The sequence below is a fragment of the Musca domestica genome, unplaced genomic scaffold, assembly GCF_030504385.1.
Source record: "Musca domestica strain aabys unplaced genomic scaffold, Musca_domestica.polishedcontigs.V.1.1 58, whole genome shotgun sequence".
In the NCBI taxonomy this organism is placed as follows: domain Eukaryota; kingdom Metazoa; phylum Arthropoda; class Insecta; order Diptera; family Muscidae; genus Musca; species Musca domestica.
This window is the reverse complement of record NW_026712360.1, coordinates 3,642,343-3,662,423: the sequence shown is the minus strand read 5'-3', so window position 1 is coordinate 3,662,423 and position 20,081 is coordinate 3,642,343. Positions and strand designations below refer to the sequence as shown.

The 20,081-nt window shown below is 32.7% G+C and overlaps 1 protein-coding gene across 1 annotated transcript; it reads left to right on the top strand.

The window, feature by feature from the left end:
• The first annotated feature begins 3,822 nt into the window (after positions 1-3,822).
• Positions 3,823-19,126, top strand: LOC131805557 (uncharacterized). The gene is made up of 10 exons (XM_059128836.1): positions 3,823-3,845; positions 3,905-4,158; positions 4,213-4,400; positions 4,462-4,639; positions 4,702-4,860; positions 6,445-6,710; positions 6,778-6,904; positions 7,010-7,582; positions 9,070-9,306; positions 18,796-19,126. The coding sequence occupies exons 1-10, from the start codon at positions 3,823-3,825 to the stop codon at positions 19,056-19,058; spliced, it is 2,268 nt and encodes a 755-aa protein (XP_058984819.1). The 3' UTR covers positions 19,059-19,126.
• The last annotated feature ends 955 nt before the right edge of the window (positions 19,127-20,081 follow it).

Below are 20,081 nucleotides of genomic sequence, written 5' to 3'. Positions count from 1 at the left end.
TATTCCTTCAAAAATCATCTTTCAAATCTGTCACCCCATCTCCTGCACACCCTTTCCCGGAGACGTGAAACTTCATATTACATGATTTACTATTACTGCCGCAGATTGTATTACTACTTATTTGTAACTTTAGAAGTGTTCCGTTGATTTTCGTGTTTTTTTATTTTTCATCCTTATATCCTCTTCTTTTTTTCCTGAGAATGTGGTATTTCTTCAAGGATATAGTTTTAAGGATATTTTATAGGGCTTTTTTGAAAAATATTTTTTAAGGATATTTTCGAAGGATTAGCAATTATATAAACAATGATTTTTTTTAACCCTAGAATTTTTAAGGACATTTTTTCCAGGGCGTTCTGAAGGACTAGCAAATATGTAAAAATTGATTTTTAAGAATTTTTTGGAGGACCAGCTAATCCTTATACTTAGATTTTTTAAGAACATTTTCTCCAGGACATTCTGAGTCTAGTTATTAAGGATATTTTATAAGGATTATTTTGAAGGATATTTTCGAAGGACTAGCAAATATATAAACAGTGATTTTTAGGATATTTTTAGAGGACCAGCTAATTTTTAAACCCAGAATTTTTAAGGACATTTTTCCCATGACCTTCTGAAGGACTAGCAAATATGTAAAAAGTGATTTTTAAGATTTTTTTTGGAGGACCAGCTAATCCTTATACTTAGATTTTTTAAGGACATTTTCTCCACGACATTCTGAGTCTAGTTTTTTAAGGATATTTTATAGGTTTTTGTGAAGGATATTTTTTATTTTTAAGCATATTATTGTAGGACTAGCAAATACATAAGCATTGCTTTTTTTAGCATATTTTTAGAGGACCAGCTAATCCTAGGAGCCTAAGAGCTGTCAACATGGCTTTTTGGGAATTATTTTTTCGAGGAAAAATGTGGTATTTTGCTAATACTTCTCAAGGAGGTAGTTTTAAGGATATTTTATGGCGATTTTTACGAAGGATATTTTTAGCGATATTTTTGAAGGACTAGCAAATTGATAAACAGTAATTTTTTTAGGATATTTTTAGGAGAACAGCTAATTTTTAAACCTAGAATTTTTAAGGACATTTTTCCCAGGACGTTCTGAAGGACTAGTAAATATGTAACAAGTGATTTTTAAGGATTTTTTTGGAGGACCAGCTAATCCTTAATCCTACATTTTTAAGGACATTTTCTCCAGGACATTCTGAGTCTAGTTTTTTAAGGATATTTTGTAGGGATTTTTCTAAGGATATTGTTATAGGGATATTTTCGAAGAACTAGCAAATATATAAACAGTGATTTTTTAGGATATTTTTAGAGGACCGGCTAATTTTTAAATCCAGAATTTTTAAGGACATTTTTCCCATGACCTTCTGAAGGACTAGCAAATATGTAAAAAGTGATTTTTAAGATTTTTTTTGGAGGACCAGCTAATCCTTATACTTAGATTTTTTAAGGACATTTTCTCCACGACATTCTGAGTCTAGTTTTTTAAGGATATTTTATAGGAATTTTTTCCAAGAATATATTTTTTGGGATATTTCCGAGGGACTAGCAAATACATAAACAGTATTTTTTTAGGATATTTTTAGAGGACCAGCTAATTTATAAACCTAAAATTTTTAAGGACATTTTTCTCAAGACGTTCTGAGGGACTAATATGTAAAAAACGATTTTTAAGGATTTTTTTTGGAGCATCAGCTAATCTTAAAACCTAGACTTTTTAAGGACATTTTCTCCAGGACATTGTGAGTCTAGATTTTAAGGATATTTTATGGGGATTTTTTAGAAGAATATTTTTTTAAGGATATTTCTAAAGAACTAGCAAATATATAAACAATGATTTTTTGTAAATTTTTAGAGGACCAGCTAATTTTTAAACCTAGACTTTTTAAGGACATTTTCTCCACGATATTATGAGTCTCAATTGTGATTTTCAAAACGCATTTTTGAAGAACCCACAGACAAACGATTTTAATGGGTTTGGATTTAAGGATATTTTTTGAAGGACTTAAGCATAGACTAGTTTAAAGATATTTTGTTAAAGAAACATCAGATCTCTAAAGCTGGATTTAATGTTGGATGTTTTCGAAGAATCAGCAGATAAGTAATCCTAAATTTATTTAGGATATTTTCGCAAGAACTTTCCGAGCCTCTATGTTGATTTTAATGATTTTTTTAATACCTTTAACCATACAGGAATGAATTTTTAAGGTATTCTTTCTAGCGCATTCCCAAAAGCACATAAGCATATATTTTTTAAAGGATTTTTGTTTTAGAATCCGTAAATCTGAGAGATTCCAAGCATCAATTGTGAATTTTTAAGAATTTTTTTAATACCCCTAGACCACAAATCATTGATTTTTAAGGACATTTGTACAAGTCTTAAGCATGGATTTTAAGGGATATACTTTGATAGTCATGGATCATGGATTTTAAGGATATCTTGAAAGACCCACTGATGGACTTTTAATGGCATTTTTGAAGGACCCAATAGTAGATTTTTCGGAGATATTTTAACTCAGATAATTGTTAACCCTGGACATAGATATTTTCGCCTCAATCCGGATTTTTAGAAACCCGCATGCCACCATGGTTTTTTTTTTTTTTTTTTTTTGAAATACCCAAGGGTCTTCTTCAAAGCATATTTTCCGAAGGACCCAAGCATAGTTTTTTTTGAGGTACTAGCGAACAAGTTAATCTGAATTTCTTTTGGAGGGTAGGCGGATATGTAAATCTGGATTTTTAAAGTATATTTTCTCAAGGACTTTTTGAGCCACAGTCGTATTTTTTTTAATAAAAATTTGAAAGATTTTAGAAAATGAAAATCATGATTTTCCATAGCTTTGAATTTGAGAATTGGAAAAAATTGTTCTTCGAGGACAAAACATATTTTTATGGATATTTCCAAACTCTCTCCCAATCGTATCCAGGAATACAGATTTCTTAATTATACATCATCAGAGATATTTAGAGCAAAAAAAAAGATTTTTAAGAATATTTCTTTATTGATCAACTTGGATTTTTAAGTAATCCCATTCAAGGACCTCCAAGGCTTTTCAGAAAATATTGCATCAAGGACTTTCATACCTATCAACATAGATGTTCCTTGAGAAAGAATGTGGATGCATTAAGGATATTTTTTCAAGGACAAGTGTGGATTCTATTGTGATATTTCTTTAAGGACGAATAAAGAGGTTCAAGGACTTTCAGAGCTATCACTTGGGTTTTTTTTCTAAAAATATTTCTTTTAGGATTTTCAGAGGAATTAAAAAGGATTTTTAAGAACATTTTTTCAAGGGCCGGTAGAGAAATCAACGCGGATTTTTTAAGAACATATTTTCCATATTTCCAGGTGGATTTTTTAAGTTTTTTTTTTTAATGACCAACGTGGATTTTTAAAAATATTTCATGAGGGACTCTCAGACCTATCAACATCGAAAATATCCAATAGGACTTCAAGGACTTTCAAGAATATCAATATGATCTTTTGGAATATTTCTTGGAGATCTTTCAGAGTTCTCAGGAGTCAGAGTTGGTTTTTTGGAATTTTAAAGAATTTTTCTTTATGAAATTCGATTTCTTCTCCGATTTCTTGATAAATGTTGATTTTTTTAAAAAAATTCGCTCTAGAATCTAGACCATTCTGAATTAGAAACAAGAGTTCAAGGCTGTAGATTTTTATGCTTTTTAATCAACTATTTTAGTACACAGTTTAGAATATGCATCATATTGTTCGTTGGGTTATGTTTGAAATTTGTCTTCCTATATTTTTTTTAAATTATTTAATTTTTTGAATTGTCAATTCCAGAAAACGGAAATATAAATATGGAACCAGAAGAACATCAAAGGTATTTTCCAATTTTACATTTCCTTCACAATTTTTATTATTATTTACTCTTTGTTGAAGGACCAGGGATGTTGGCACAGAAACCTCATTTAGCGACATCCTAGGATCAGCATCAACTTTTTCCAATTTCTCTGATGACAGTCGGAGAACTCTGACAGATACGCGTGCTCATCAAAAACCCGAAGTACGCAATGTGGCCACAGAAACTGATTTTCTCACTGTGACAAGTCTCACGATTTCCATAACCACCACCGATATCGATGTGGATTATTCAAGTGATATAGCGGCCGAGGAGAGAGCAATGACAAGAAGAGGTTAGCTTTATTTTCCTGGAGAGATTAAATAATTTAAAATGTTTTTGGTTTTAGATTCTCTGCTTCATTATGCCGCCTCGGGTACCTCCAGTTCCAGTGAAGAAGATAAGGATAGCCTGCCCAGACCTCAATACCAGCTGAAGTCTAGTAAATCTCAGCATGTGCGAAAAATATTCAGTTCTAGTGATGAGGAGGATGGTGGGGGTTTGGGACACTCAAATTTGAGCAAAGGAAATGTTTTTGTAAGTCTCATCTTCAGGTCAACTTACTAAATTAATTTTAATTGCTTGAGCCTCCTGCCAGGTCTACATGGTCATCCCTCCTGATGGCGGCTATGGTTGGTTCATAATGTTCATTTCCTTCTGGTGCCAGGTGGTTGTGGATGGCATCATTTTTGGTATAGGCGTGATTTTGCCGCACATCGCCGAGGAGTTTCAAATTCCAGGGTCAAAAGTCATTTTGGTGGCCTCCATGCAAGTGGGTGAGTGGGGAGGATTGAACAAAAAGTGTGGAAATTGTGAATAATTTGAGAATAATTTTTAGGTTTTTATTTCCTGGCTGGAGCAATTTCAAGTGCTTTCATCAATAAGTATGGCTTTCGTCCGGTGGCTTTGGGTGGTTGTCTCCTCTCGATTGCTGTGTTGAGCGTGGCAACTTTTTCGACAAATTTGCCAACGATGATTGTTTTCTATAGCATTTTGGGTAAGGATCCTTTGTGGGGTGAGAGACATTTTTGGGAGCACCTTTGGGAGGAAGAACACCAAGTTTCGTCATAAATTATTATACTTTGCTTTCTAATGCTACAGAAGTAATTTAAATACTTTCTAGTCTTCTGCTAGACGAAGGTGCCGAGGACCTCTTAAGACAGGACCCTTCGTCGTTTAATTCTATAACAAAAGTCGAGAGTAGGGGGGAGATCCGTAATTTTCAACAAAACTGTAGATCTTTCATTGGAGGACACATTCCACGCTGATAGCTCCGAGGGTCCTTGAAAATACACTCCGAAAAAAACACTTTGTATCCTCATTAAATTCTTAAAATTTTTAAGATTTTTTTTAAAACCAACAGAGGCGTGCATTTTTTAGAAAAATTGTTCCAAAAACTATAAAAATGCGTGGATTTTTTAGAAAAAAAATTTCCAAGGACTATCCAAAGGCATGGATTTTTTAAAAATATTTTTTCAAGGACTAGCAAACAGGCGTGGATTTTTTTAAAATATTTTTTTAAGGATCAACAGAGGCATGAATTTTTTTTTAAATATTTTTTCAAAGACTATCAAAGGGCGTGGATTTTTTTAAAAATATTTTTTCAAGAACTATCAAAAGGCGTGGATTTTTTTAAAAATATTTTTTCAAGGACTATTATTAGGCGTGGATTTTTTTAAAAATATTTTTCAAGGACTATCAATAGGCGTGGATTTTTTTAAAAATATTTTTTTCAAGGACTATTAATAGGCGTGGATTTTGTTTTAAAATATTTTTCAAGGACTGTCAATAGGCGTGGATTTTTTTAAAAATATTTTTCAAGGACTTTTAAGGGGCGTGGATTTTTTAAAAATACTTTTTCAAAGACTTTCAAAGGGCATGGATTTTTTAAAAATATTTTTTCAGGGACTTTCAAGCGGCGTAAATTTTTTAAAAATATTTTTTCAAGGACTTTCAAATGGCGTGGATTTTTTAAAAATATTTTTTCAAGGACTATCAAATTGCATGGATTTTTAAAAAAATATTTTATCAAGGACTATCAATAGACGTGGATTTTTTTAAAAATATTTTATCAAGGACTATCAATAGGCGTGGATTTTTTTAAAAATATTTTTCAAGGACCATCAAAAACCGTGATTTATTAAAAAAAATATTTTTATGGACTATTTCTTGGGCGTGGATTTTTTAAAAATATATTTTCAGGGACCAACAACCACAGAGGCATGGATTTTTTAAAAATATATTTTCAAGGACCAACAACCACAGAGGCATGGATTTTTTAAATGTAGGTTTTTTCAAGTATCAACAGAGATGTGGATTTTTTAAAAAAAATATTTTTTAACAAATAGAAAGGAATCTACGTTAATAGTTCCGAAGGTCCTTAACAATGCCCTAAAAAAAATTTAAAAAAAATCGTTAAAAAAAAATTTAAAACAGCAGTCTTTTATCCTTGAAAATAATTTTTAGAAGCCTTGGTTTGTGTTTCGGTTTGTCCTGAAAAAAATGTTCTCGAAATATTCGTTCTTTACAAATTTTTAGTGATCCTTCCAAACATCTTAATTTATTTTTCAATTGTTTCCAGGTGGCCCTGGCCTCAGCATGGTTTGGGTCTCTTCCCAGCTGATTATTGGCTATTATTTTGAGAAATATCGCCCCATTGCCAATGGAATCTCATGTTCGGGGGCTGGAGTGGGAATCATGATGTTTGCCTATATGAATAATGTCCTTGTGACGCAGCTGGGCTGGCGTAACCTAATGAGACTACATGTGGCATTTCTGGTGTTGGTACTGCTAATGGGTCTGACATTTGTCGAGGTGGCGCCCACGAAAATTGGAAGGGTTAAGGAGGTGAGGTTAAGGGGAGCTCCAATTTTTAGTGGTCTTTTATTTTATTTTTTCGATTTTTGTCCTTTAGATTTCCTGGGAGGACTCTGAAACGGATTCTCATGATATTCTCACAGAGATGACCAAATATTCGCGTTATTCTTTGAAAACGCAGACAGATGTCTATGAGCTGGATGAGGAGTTTGAGAAAGTACTAGGTATGAGACTTTATATTTTTGAAAAATAAATAAAGGAAATATTTAAAAGCTAATTATGAAACATAAAATTAAATAACAATTTTTGGAATAATTTTTCTTTTCTAGAAAAAGTAGAACCCCCTACAGCACAAGGATCATCTCCGCAAGGCTGCTGCCCAAAATGTCTAAATTCTTGTTGTCCTTGCTTCCAAAATTACCTAATCAAACGTCGTGAAGCCCAAGCTCAGGAAGCCCTTGCCAAACATTACATTATACGCCAGGATCCAATGGAAAAACAGGATCTCTTCTACATGGGACCTAGAGAACATCACGATGGCCGTCCCAGCCATGGTCGTCGAAAAACTGTCTCATTTGGTGAGACGGATGTGCGTACCATTTCCTTGGATGACATAGATCAAGGCGTCGATACGGAACGTGTTGTCAACACCCTGTCGACCATGGCCATACATCGCCAACAGCTACCGGATCAAAGGAAATCCTATAAGGAATTGCGGGAGGTGAAGAAATGTCCTTTGTGGGAATTTCTGAAACCAGGAAATTTATTGCATCCCAAAATACGGAATGCCTTTCGTTTGCTGTTCGATTTTCGTCTGCTGGAGATGTTGGAATTTCGAATCCTTTTGGCCTCGGCATTTCTGTTTCCGATGGGTTTTAATATACCCTTTGTTTATTCGACAGGTAAGTGGAGAGATTGTAGAGGAGGTAATTAAGGAAGGAAATTGCAAATATTTTTAGAGAAGGATAGAAAAATGTAGGAAAGCAAACAAAATTTTTTTCAAGGACTAACCAAGGCGTGGATTTTTAAAAAAATATTTCCTAAGGACAATTTATTAGGGGTGGATTATTTAAAAAAAATTCAAGGACGATTTATTAGGGGTGGATTTTTTAAACATATTTTTTTCAAGGACTACCACAAAGCGTGGATTTTTTAAAAATATTTTTTTCAAGGCGTGAATTTTTTAAAAATATTTTTTCAGGGACTACGTTTAGACGTTAATTTTTTAAAAAGATTTTTCCAAGGACTACGTTTAGACGTGGATTTTTTAAAAAAAATTTTTCAAGGACTACGTTTAGACGAGGATTTTTTAAAAATATTTTTTTCAAGGACTACGTTTAGACGTGGATTTTTTAAAAATATTTTTTAAGCACTACGTTTAGATGTAGATTTTTTAAAATTATTTTTTCAAGGATTGTCTAAAGGTGGGGATTTTTTAAAAATATTTTTTAAGCACTACGTTTAGATGTAGATTTTTTAAAATTATTTTTTCAATTATTTTTGTCTAAAGGCGTGGATTTTTTAAAAATATTTTTTAAGCACTACGTTTAGATGTAGATTTTTTTAAATTATTTTTTCAATTATTTTTGTCTAAAGGCGTGGATTTTTTAAAAATATTTTTTAAGCACTACGTTTAGATGTAGATTTTTTTAAATTATTTTTTCAATTATTTTTGTCTAAAGGCGTGGATTTTTTAAAAATATTTTTTCAAGGACTATCTGTGAAAAAATACATTTTCTAGGACTATTAGGAGGGGGATTTTTTAGGAATTATTTAATAATTTGTTTTATTTGTTAAAGACAAATATTTTTTATTTTTTTTTAATTTCTGTCCTTCTCCTAGCTTTTACAATCCTAAATTACCTTTATAATTATCACCCCATTTTTTCTCTGTGTTTTGTTTAATTTCTGAATACCCCCTGGGCCAACAACAAAAATAATTGCCTTGCCGAGCCTTCATTATCTCCTTAAGCCTTTAACCGGTCATTAATTACAAGACCATTATCCTTGCCAAGAATAACAAGTTGGCCTACTCGGAAAGTTGAAATTCATTTCTTAAATCACTTCACACGGATGCACTCTCACACAGACACACACACCACCACCACTACCACTTCGTTGGGAATGAAATTTCACTGAGCGACCAACAAAACTCTCAGGTTTTTGTTTTGTTTACCAAATTCTTGTTTTCATTTGTTTACATTTTTGCATCATGCATTCTCTGTGTGTCTGTTTTCATCACCCGCTTCCTTCTCCCCCAACTCCTCCATTTCTTTTGTCTGCTATTCACATAGCTTGCGTTTTCATTTGTTTTTCTATTTGTGTTTTTTTTTTCTTTTTTGGTTGGTGTGTCCTGCCCCCTTCCCCATTGTGCCATTGTTAATGTGAAGTGCGTGTCCAAATTGAGCCGAGTTTTGCAAAGCTAATTTCACCCTCCATTGGTTTCTCGAATTTCGCCTTTCGCATTGCATCTGGATTCGTGGCGTACCGTTATCGTGACTACACGACGTACATCTGTGGCGGCGGCATGGTCTTTGGCGGAATGGCCGTTGCTGTCAGTGCCTTCTATGGCCTCGATGTGGTGTGGTTCCAATTCTTCTACGCCATCTGCTATGGCATAGCCCCAGGTAAGTTTGGCAAACAACGAAAGCAAAAAAAAAAAAGATACCAGAAATTATGAGTGGTAATAGACGGGTTAGACGGAAGAAAGAAAACAGACACATTACCATTTACAAACTTTATTTTGCATACATTTATCACAAGCTCATCAAGCACGTTTTTATGACTCTCCATAACACCGAAAGATATGGGGAGGGGGAGTGAGGGGAGGAGTAAAAAAATATTTACAAGAACTGGAAGGATGACTATTAGTGAGGGTACTATTGAGGGGGCAAATATTCGCTTGATAAAAACATTTAAGGTCCTTCAGAGCCTTAAATATTGAGGGATAAACGTAGATCATTTCAAGAAATTTTTTGAAGGACCAATAGAGCCTTAAATTTGGATTTTTTCAGAAAATTTTTGAAGGGCCAGCAGAGTCTTATACCTTGATTTCTCAAATAAAAATTCTGAAGGGACAAAAGAACCTAAAACATTGGTTTTTTTTAATAAATTTTTCGAAGGACTTTTTTTAATATAAAATTTGAAGAACCGACAGATCCTTAAACGAGGATGTTTAAAATAATTTTTTAAGGTCCTTCAGAGCCCTGAAAGTGGATTTTTTAAATAAAAATTTTGAAAAAACCTACAGATATTTAAACGGGGATATTCAAAATAATTTTTTTTGAGTCCTTCAGAGCCCTAAACGTGGATTTTTAAATAGAAAATTTGAAAAACTGACAGATCTTTAAACGAGGATATTTAAAATCATTTTTTAAGTCCTTCAGAGCTCTAAAAGTGGATTTTTTAAATAGAACATTTGAAAAACCGACAGATCTTTAAACGATGATATTTAAAATCATTTTTTTAAGGTCCTTCAGAGCCCTAAACGTGGATTTTTTAATAGAAAATTTGAAGAACCGACAGATCCTTAAACGAGAATATTTAAAATAGTTATTAAGGTCTATCAGAGCCCTAAACGTGGATTTTTTAAATAGAAAATTTCAAAAACCGACAGATCTTCAACGATGATATTTAAAATAGTTTTTTAAGTCCTTCAGAGCTCTAAGCGTGGATTTTTTAAATAGAAAATTTGAGAAACCAACAGATCTTTAAACGAGGATATTTCAAATAATTTTTTTAAGTCCTTCAGAGCCCTAAACGTGGATTTTTCAAATAGAAAATTTGAAGAACCGACAGTTCCTTAAACGAGGACATTTAAAATAATTTCTTAAGTCCTTCAGAGCCCTAAACGTGGATTTTTTAAATAGAAAATTTGAAAAACCGACAGAACTTTAAACGAGGATATTTAAAATAATTTTTTTTGAGTCCTTCAGAGCCCTAAACGTGGATTTTTTAAATAGAAAATTTGAGAAACCGACAGATCTTTAAACGAGGATATTTAAAATCATTTTTTTAAGTCCTCCAGAGCTCTAAACGTGGATTTTTTAAATAGAAAATTTGAAAAATCGACAGATCTTTAAACGAGGATATTTAAAATAATTTTTTTAAGTCCTTCAGAGCCCTAAACGTGAATTTTTTAAATCGAAAATTTGAAAAACCGACAGATATTTAAACGGGGATATTAAAAATAATTTTTTTTTGAGTCCTTCAGAGCCCTAAACGTGGATTTTTCAAATAGAAAATTTGAAGAACCGGCAGTTCCTTAAACGAGGACATTTAAAATAATTTCTTAAGTCCTTCAGAGCCCTAAACGTGGATTTTTTAAATAGAACATTTGAAAAACCGACAGATCTTTAAACGAGGATATTTAAAATAATTTTTTTAAGTCCTTCAGAGCCCTAAATGTGGATTTTTTAAATAGAAAATTTGAAAAACCGACAGATCTTTAAACGAGGATATTTAAAATAATTTTTTAAATTTTTTTTTTCCTGCAGAGCCCTAAACGTGGATTTTTTAAATAGAAAATTTGAAAAACCGACAGATCTTTAAACGAGGATATTTAAAATAATTTTTTAAAAAAATTTTTTTCCTGCAGAGCCCTAAACGGGGACTTTTTAGATAGAAAGTTTGAAAAACCGACAGATATTTAAACGAGGATATTTAAAATAATTTTTAAGTCCTCCAGAGATCTAAACGTGAATTTTTTAAATAGAAAATTTGAAAAAAAACCTACAGATATTTAAACGAAAAATATTTTTTTTTGAGTCCTTCAGAGCGCTAAACGTGGATTTTTAAAATGGAACATTTGAAAAACCGACAGATCTTTAAAAGAGGATATTTAAAATAATGTTTTAAGGTCTTTCAGAGCCCTTAAAGTAGATTTTTTAAATAGAAAATTTGAAAACCCGACAGATCTTTAAACGATGATATTTAAAATATTTTTTTTAAGTCCTTCAGAGCCCTAAACGTGGATTTTTTAAAAAGAAAATTTGACAAACCGACAGATCTTTAAACGAGGATATTTAAAATAATTTTTATAAGTCCTTCAGAGCCCTAAACGAGGATTTTTTAAATAGAAATTTTAAAGGGTCCTTAATCTAGTATTTTAAACTGATTTTTTAAGGTCCTTCAGAGCCATTTCCTTTAACGCGGATTTTTTAAAGATAAATTTTGAGGGTCCTTAAACCAGGATTTTTTACCAATTTTTGAAGGTCCTTCAGAGCCATTTCCTTTAACGCGGATTTTTTAAAGATAAATTTTGAGGGTCCTTAAACCATGATTTTTTACCAATTTTTTAAGGACCTTCAGAGCCTTTAACGCGGATTTTTCAAATACAAATTTTGAAGGAACTACACATGCTTAAACTAGGATTTCATAACTGGATGTTTTAAATAATTTTCTAAGGTCCTTCAGAGCCTTAAACGTGGATGTTTTGAATAGAAATGTTGAAGGAACAACAGGTCCTTATGCAAGGATTTTTTAAATAATTTTTAAAGTTCTTCAGAGTCTTGAACTTTGATTTTTAAATAGTTTTTCAAAGCCCTTCAGATCCCTAAACGTAGATTTTATAAATAAAAAATTTCAAGGACTATCAGCGCCTTAAGCATGATTTTTTTAATTGAAAATTTTCAAAGATCAACAAAGCCTTAAATGTATAATTTTTAAATAGATATTTTAAAGGACCAACAGGACGTTGAACGTACATTTTTAAATATATTTTTTGAAGGACCAACAGGACATTAATAGTGGATTTAAAAAAAAATCTTTTGAAGGACCAAAATTTTTTTCGAACGTCCTTTAAATCAATTGATGTTAGTTTAAACAAAAAATTGTTCGAAGGTCCTTTGGATCAGTAGAGGTGGGGTTTTTCATTAAATTTTATTGAATGTCCTTTTAGAGCTGGGAGGTCATTGAAGAAATGTTTCTAAAAATCCTCAATGAGAGCTAGGGAGGTCCTTGTAAAAATTTTCATTAAACGTTCTGAAAGACTTGAAAAAATATGAGTTAAAAAATAAATTTGAGAACCTGACATTTTTTCTTAGAAAAAAAAAAAAAAAAAAACAAAAAATAAAAATACAGAGCTTTGGAAGTCCTCGAAGAAATTTTCATAAAAATTCCGAATTTTAGTGAAAGCCCTTTATGAATTCGGAAAAATCAATCCTAGGTTGCTCTGGATGTCCTTGAAGAGACATTCTTCAAAAAAATCATTTTTAGAGCTGGAAAAGTCCTTGAAGGAATACTACTTGATGCCTTTCAAGAAATGTTATACAAAAATTATTTTTTGAGCTATACAGAAATTGCTTGAATGCTTCAAAAAATCCCTGAAATAATTTTCTTAGAGTTCTGGACATCTTTGGTGTATAAAATTATAAAAAAATCCTCGTCGAGTCCTTAGAAAAATTATTCTTGAAAATCTTGCGTTCAGAGTTGCAAAAGTCCTATAGGAAATTCACGTTGATAGATCAGAAGGTCATCCAAGAAAGATTCCTAAAATAACAAGTTGAGCAGGTCCGATTTACCTTAAAAAGAGACTTTTCATAAAAATTCCAAAAAAAAAAAAAAATAAATAAATAAATAAAAAATCCACACTGATAACTTGGGATGTCCTTGAAAAAATATTTTTAAAAAATCCAAGCTAGGAGCTGTGGAAGTTCTTGAAAAACAATTTAAAAATACATGTTAAGAGCTCTGAATGACCTTGAAGGACAATTTAAAAAAAATCACATTAGACCTCAAAAAGTCCTTGTTTAAATTCTTAAACATTTAGCTTCATAGCTCTGCAAGCCTTTGAAAAATATTGTAAAACATCCTTATTTTGAGAGACTGAGAGTCCTTGAAATTAATCTTAAAATATCTTAAAATTCCACTTTGGAGCTCCTTGAAAAATCATTCTCAAAAATCCGCGCCTATAGCTGTGAAATCCTTCAGATTATTTTAAAATTATTTCCCTAAGGACTTTCAGATCTGCAATCGTAAATTTTTAAAGGATATTTCTCAGGAGGAATATTTTTACGAATTCCCTCTCATTACCCCCCCTTGATATTCTCCCTCCCATAAGTATCTGCATTAATATGGGACAACATCATCAACACCATCATCAGCCGCTGCTGCAACATTGGCCTCATCATCCTCCTCAACATCATCCACATCGAATGAATGAATGACCAGCAGGCAAACAGTATTAATTATGCTGCTTCATGTTGATGTTGCTGTTGTTGTTATTGCCGCTCTTGATGCGGTTGTTGTTGGCGTTGTTCTTGTGTGTATCACTTGAATTGTTGATGTTGGTTGGCCGGGTTGTTTGTTTATTGGCATGTTTTTCGGTTGTCAGGTTGTTGACGACGACGACGACGCCAATGATGAGGATGCGGATGTCAATACTGTTATGGCTAGGCTGCTGCTGCACCTCGTCATCGCTCGCACGCTCTGTGTTGTTGTACCACAAATGTATGGTGCGACTATGCAAACGAGTGCAATTTTAATTATATTCCTCTTTATGTTTATTTACGAACAACATATCGGCATGTGTGGGAGAGTGGAGAGAGCGAGAGAGGGGGAGAGAGAGAGGCAGAGCGGTCACATAGGGCTATCATCTCTGTTGGTTTTGCTGCTAGTATTTGCTTACCATACCTCCTGACACGTTATCCTACTTTGGTAAACTTTTCTTTTTCCGATTTTTTTTGGTAGACGCAGGTGAAAGCATGGGCTATGGTGGAAAACAAAGGGAGATAAGTGGAAAAATGTGGGGATAAAAGGATTTATAAGAATGCCACATAACTTCTAAGATGGGAGGCATAATTTTTGAAATTTTTGAAAAAATTGCAATAACAGACTGCCCGACCTAGAATCGACGCCCAGACGAAAGGGCTGAAGATAGAATCCTGAAATCTTGGGTGCCTAGGTGTGTGATAAGGCTGGGTTTTTGGAAATTCGTAGAATGAGAGTCACTGATGGGGAGCAAAAATTCGTTTTTTTTTTTTTTGGGAATCCAAACGTTATGGTTAGGAAAATGGTACTAAAATGGTACTAAGTTCTAAAATAATTCTAAAATAGTACTATTTTGTGTTATGTGAACAGATAAAGCTATAAAACTTGAAATTTGGTCTGAGCATCAAGGTTGACAAGTAAGTTTGATAAATGAAGACGGTTTTTGGAAATGTGTACTAAGTGTTCGAATTGTACTAAATTGTACTAAATCTGGAAAAGTTTTATTTAGGGTGAGCGGATGAAGCTAGAATTTCGAAAATTGGTATTGGGGTCCCTGTTGATATTAGGTTTCTGATAAAGAGGTGATTAGGAAAATGTATACAACAAATGCACGAAAAGTACTAGATAGTACTTTATTTAGTACAATTTAGTATTGGGTGAAGAGATAGTGCTTGAAATATGAAATTTGGGATTTATGTCGCTGTTAATATGTAGTCTGGGCATATAGAGGTGGTTTCCGAAATGTGTACTATAATTGTACGAAAAGTACTCTATGGTACTAAATTTGGTATGGGCTGAAGAAATAGGGCTGCAATCCTGACAATTGACTTTCAGATAACCGATGGTATCTGTGCTTGAGACTTGACGATGTTTAGGAAATTATTTCGATTTTTGTACGAAAAGTACTAAAAGGTACTAAAGATGGTATTGGGTGAAGGAATAGGGCTGCACTCCTGAAATTTGATGTTGAGGTCCCTAATGGTATCTGTGCTTGAGATTTGACGATTTTTTGGAAATGATTTCGATTTTTGTACCAAAAGTACTAAAAGGTACTAAAGTTGGTATTGGGTGGAGGAATAGGGCCGCAATACTGAAATTTGATGTTGCAGTACCTAATGGTATCTGTGCTTGAGATTTGACGATGTGTTGGAAATGATTTCGATTTTTGTACGAAAATTACTAAATGGTACTAAATTTCGTATTGGGTGAAGGCATAGGGCTGCACTCCTGAAATTTGATGTTGAGGTCCCTAATGGTATCTGTGCTTGAGACTTGACGATGTTTAGGAAATTATTTCGTTTTTTGTACGAAAAGTACCAAAAGGTACTAAATTTGGTATTGGGTGAAAGGATAGGACTGCACTCCTGAAATTTGATGTTGAGGTCCCTAATGGCATCAGTGCTTGAGACTTGACGATGTTTTCGAAATAATTTCGATTTTTGTACCAAAAGTACTAAAAGGTACTAAATTTAGTATTGGGTGAAAATATAGGGCTAGAATTCTCCGATTTGATGTTGAGGTCCCCTAATGGTATCTGTGCTTGAGACTTGACGATTTTTTCGAAATGATTTCGATTTTTGTACGAAAAGTATTGGGTGAAGGAATAGGGCTGCAATCCTGAAATTTGATGTTGAGGTCCCTAATAGTATCTGTGCTTGAGACTTGACGATTTTTTGGAAATTTTTTCGATTTTTGTACCAAAAGTACTAAAAGGTACTAAATTTAGTATTGGGTGAAGGAATAGGGCAGCACTCCTGAAGTTTGATGTTGAGGTCCCTAATGGTATCTGTGCTTGAGGCTTGACGATTTTTTTTGGAAATGATTTCGATTTTTGTACCAAAAATACTAAATGGTACTATATTTAGTATTGGGTGAAGGAATAGGGCTGCCCTAATGAAATTTAATATTAAGGCCTCTGTTGGTATCTGGAATTCAGATATGGACGTGGTTTGGGAAAGTGCTCTAAAATTGCACGAAAAGCACTAAATGGTACAAAATTTGAAATTGGGTGAAGGGTTAAAGATAAAAATCTGAAATTTGATGTTTTAATAGATTTGTTTGAGATTTGGCGGTGTTTTGGAAATTCGTCCTATTCTTGTACGAAAAGTACTAAATAGTATTAAATTTGTTATTGGGTGAAGGGATAAGATTGGAATCCTCAAATTTGATATTGAGGACCCTGTTGGTGTTTTATTTTAAGATATGAAGTTTGTTTTGGAAATGTGTACTGTTTTTGTACAAAAAGTACTAATTTATCGATTTAGTACCATAACTAGGTATTGACGAAGATATGGGGCTTATATCGTCAAATTTGATATTGATTGAGGATTAAGATATGAGGTGTTTTTGGACATGTGTGCTATTATTGTGCGAAAAGTACTAATTAGTACTAAATTTGGTATTGAGTGATGGGATATGGCTGTAGTCGTTAAATTTGAGATAGGTGTCACTCACTGTAGGTATCTGAGGTATGGTATAAGGTATGGAGGATATTTGGGAAATGTGTACTATAATTTTACGAAAAGTACTAAGAGGTACTAAATTGGGTGTTGGGTGAACTAATAGAGCTGGAATGGCGAAATTTGATATTAAGGCTTCTCTTGGTATCTAGAATTGAGATTTGGAAACGGTTTTGATAAGCGTACAATAATTGTACGAAAAGTACTAAATCTGGTATTGGGTGGAGGAAGAGGCCGGAAATACTGAAATTTGACAATTATATTACTGATGGTATCTGTTTTTGAAAATTGACCATAATTTGGAAATGCTTTCGATATTTCTAGGAAACGTACTAAATGGTACTAAATTTACTATAGAATGATGGGATAGGACTGGAATCCTCAAATTTGATATGCAGGTGTCTGTTGGTATCAGGGATTGAGGTATTGAGTTGGTTTTTGGAAATGTGTACTATAGTTGTACGAAAAGTACTAAATTTAGTATTGGGTGAAGCGATAGAGCTAGAAACGCGAAATTTGATATTTTGCTCTCTCTTGGTTTCTGGGTATGGCTGTGGTTTGGAATTGGGTCCTATATAGGTACGAAAAATATTGGATGAAGATTGGATTGGAGTTTAAAGATAACTATTCTTCAAGGACATTTTCAGATAACCTGGATTTTAAGGTTTATTTGTAAGCACTTTTTGTCCTTTATTGGCTATTAAACATACATTTTTATAGGAATTTTGGAGGACCATTTGAGCCATCAAAAACTGATTTCTAAGCAATATTTTCAAGGACCAAACATACCTAAATTTTTTTCTGATTTTTTCCAGTTTTTTTTTTTGACCCGCCAGGCGTAATTAAATTTTTTCAAGATTTTTTCGAGGTTTATTTGACCTGCCAGACTTAGGGGTTTTAGGAATTATTATATGACCTTTTTCTATAGGAATTTTGATTGTTGAAAAAATATTTTCAAGGACTATTTAAGTTAACTGGATTTAAATTTCTTTAATGGCTATTGGGTGTAAATTTTTAAAGGATTTTTGGAGAAATATTTGAGCCATCAAAAATTTTTAAAGCAATATTTTCAAGGACCAAACATACCTAACCTTTTTTCTGATTTTTTTTCGAGATTTTTTTTTTTTACCCGCCAGACATACCTGAGTTTCTTCAAGATTTTTTTTCGAGATTTATTTGTCCTGCCAGATTTGTGGGTTTTAGGAATTTTTATAAAAAAAATTTTCTATAAAAATTTGATTGTTGAAAAATATTTTCAAGGACTTTTATCAGATATGTATACTCCAAAAAATTAAGGTTTTTTCTGGCAAGTTTTCTCATGGATTATTGCAGCTGTCAGATGTGTAGTTTTAAATAATTTTGTCAAGGACTCTTTTAAATATCAGAATATGTACGTCAAAGAATATCAGAGGTGGATTTCTTTTTAATATTTTTTTCAGAGTTTAAAATATTTTTTAAAATTAATTTTACAAGATTTTTTAGGTTATATCAGATTTTTAAAACTTTTTGAGAAGATTTTGTAAGGACAATCAGAAAGTGGATCATTTAAACATTTTTATTCAAGGACTAATTTTACCTCCAAAATATGGAAGTTGCATCACATTGCTTTTTATCTGACACTGCATGCTTTTGTTTACCACAATTACAGCGAGATATCCAAACACTTCTCCTCCTCCCTTTTCTGGACACTTCCACCCATGTTCCCATTAACCCGTTTCGTAAGCATATGTTTACCATTTATTTCATGGTTTTGGTCATTTTCTCTCTCTCTCTCTCTCTCTCTCTCTGTTTGGTGGTGGTCATCATTCATCAGACCAATATTACAGCTGCATTACCTGCGATGACCCCAATTTGCTAGGGTGCTCTGTTAATTTTTGGGTTTATAATTTCCCTATTTCTCTGCTCGTCCATTTCCATTCATTTTCCCCTTTTCCTATCTTCATCTAGCATTCTACTCAACATTGCGTGCCATTATCTATGTCCGTTCGCTGGGCCTGGATAAATTAACGAATGCCTTTGGTTTGACGGCCTTAGCCATGGGAATGGGCGTTTTTATTGGCACAACCGCCGGTGGTATCTTGAACGATCTGACCGGTGATTATACGGCTTCATTTGCATTTGCGGGTATTTGCATTATTGTCGCGGGTGCTTTGAAATTGCTGCTGCCGCATCTGACGTTGGCGGTCGGGGTCAGCAATGGGAAAAAGTGAAAGCCGACAAGCCACAATGTCGTTGTTCGCTTATCGTTTTTGGAATGCACAAAAAAGAAAAAAACTCGGAGGAAGAAAACCAACAAACAAACACACACAAAGCAGAGAGAAATTGGTTTGCAAGTGCCTGGAGATTTGGGAAAACCCCAAAACAACAAATGCATGGAAATTTGAGAGAATGTTTGCAAAAAAAAAAAAAAAGAAATGAAAGGTGAATGATAAAAAAATTTGTGGCTATTTTTAGAGCATGTTAAGTTGTAAATGAAGGTATGGAGATAAATAAAAAAGGGTTGAATTGAAAAATGATTAAGAATTTTTATTTTATTAGCAGTTTAAATATTTCATAAAGGATTTTTTTCATAGGATCAAAAGTGGATTTTTAAAAAATCTTTGAGAGGACGAAAAGTGGATTTTATTGGAAAAGGTTTTCAAGGAACGTATGTAGGTATTTATTGAAAATTTTTCAAGGACAAAATTTGGATATTTAAATAAAAAAAACAGATCTTTAGATGTGGACTTTTAAAGGACCAATAGAGCCTTAAACTTCGATTTTTTTTAAATTTTTTTTAGGACTAACAGATTTTTTAAATATATATATTTTTTTTTGAATAACGAACAGAGCCTGTATTTTTAAAAAAAATCTTGAAGGACTAACAGATTTTTTAAAGGAGCCTTAAACTTTTATTTTTTAAATAATTATTTTTGAAGGACTAACATACTTATTATTATTATTATTTACTTCTTTTTTTTTAAAGGACTAACAGAGCCTTATTCACGGATTTACTAATTTTTTTAAGGACCGACAGAGCCTTATACATGGATTTTTCAAACAAATATTTTGAAGAACGAACAAAACCTTATACACGGATTTATTAATTTTTTTAAGGCCCGACAGAGCCTAAAACATGGATATTTCAAATATATTTTTTAAAGGAACGACAGAGCCTTAAACGCGGATTTTTTAAATATTTTTTTTTTTTTTTTTGGAGGATTTTTAGAATAAATTTTTTGAAGGATTAACTA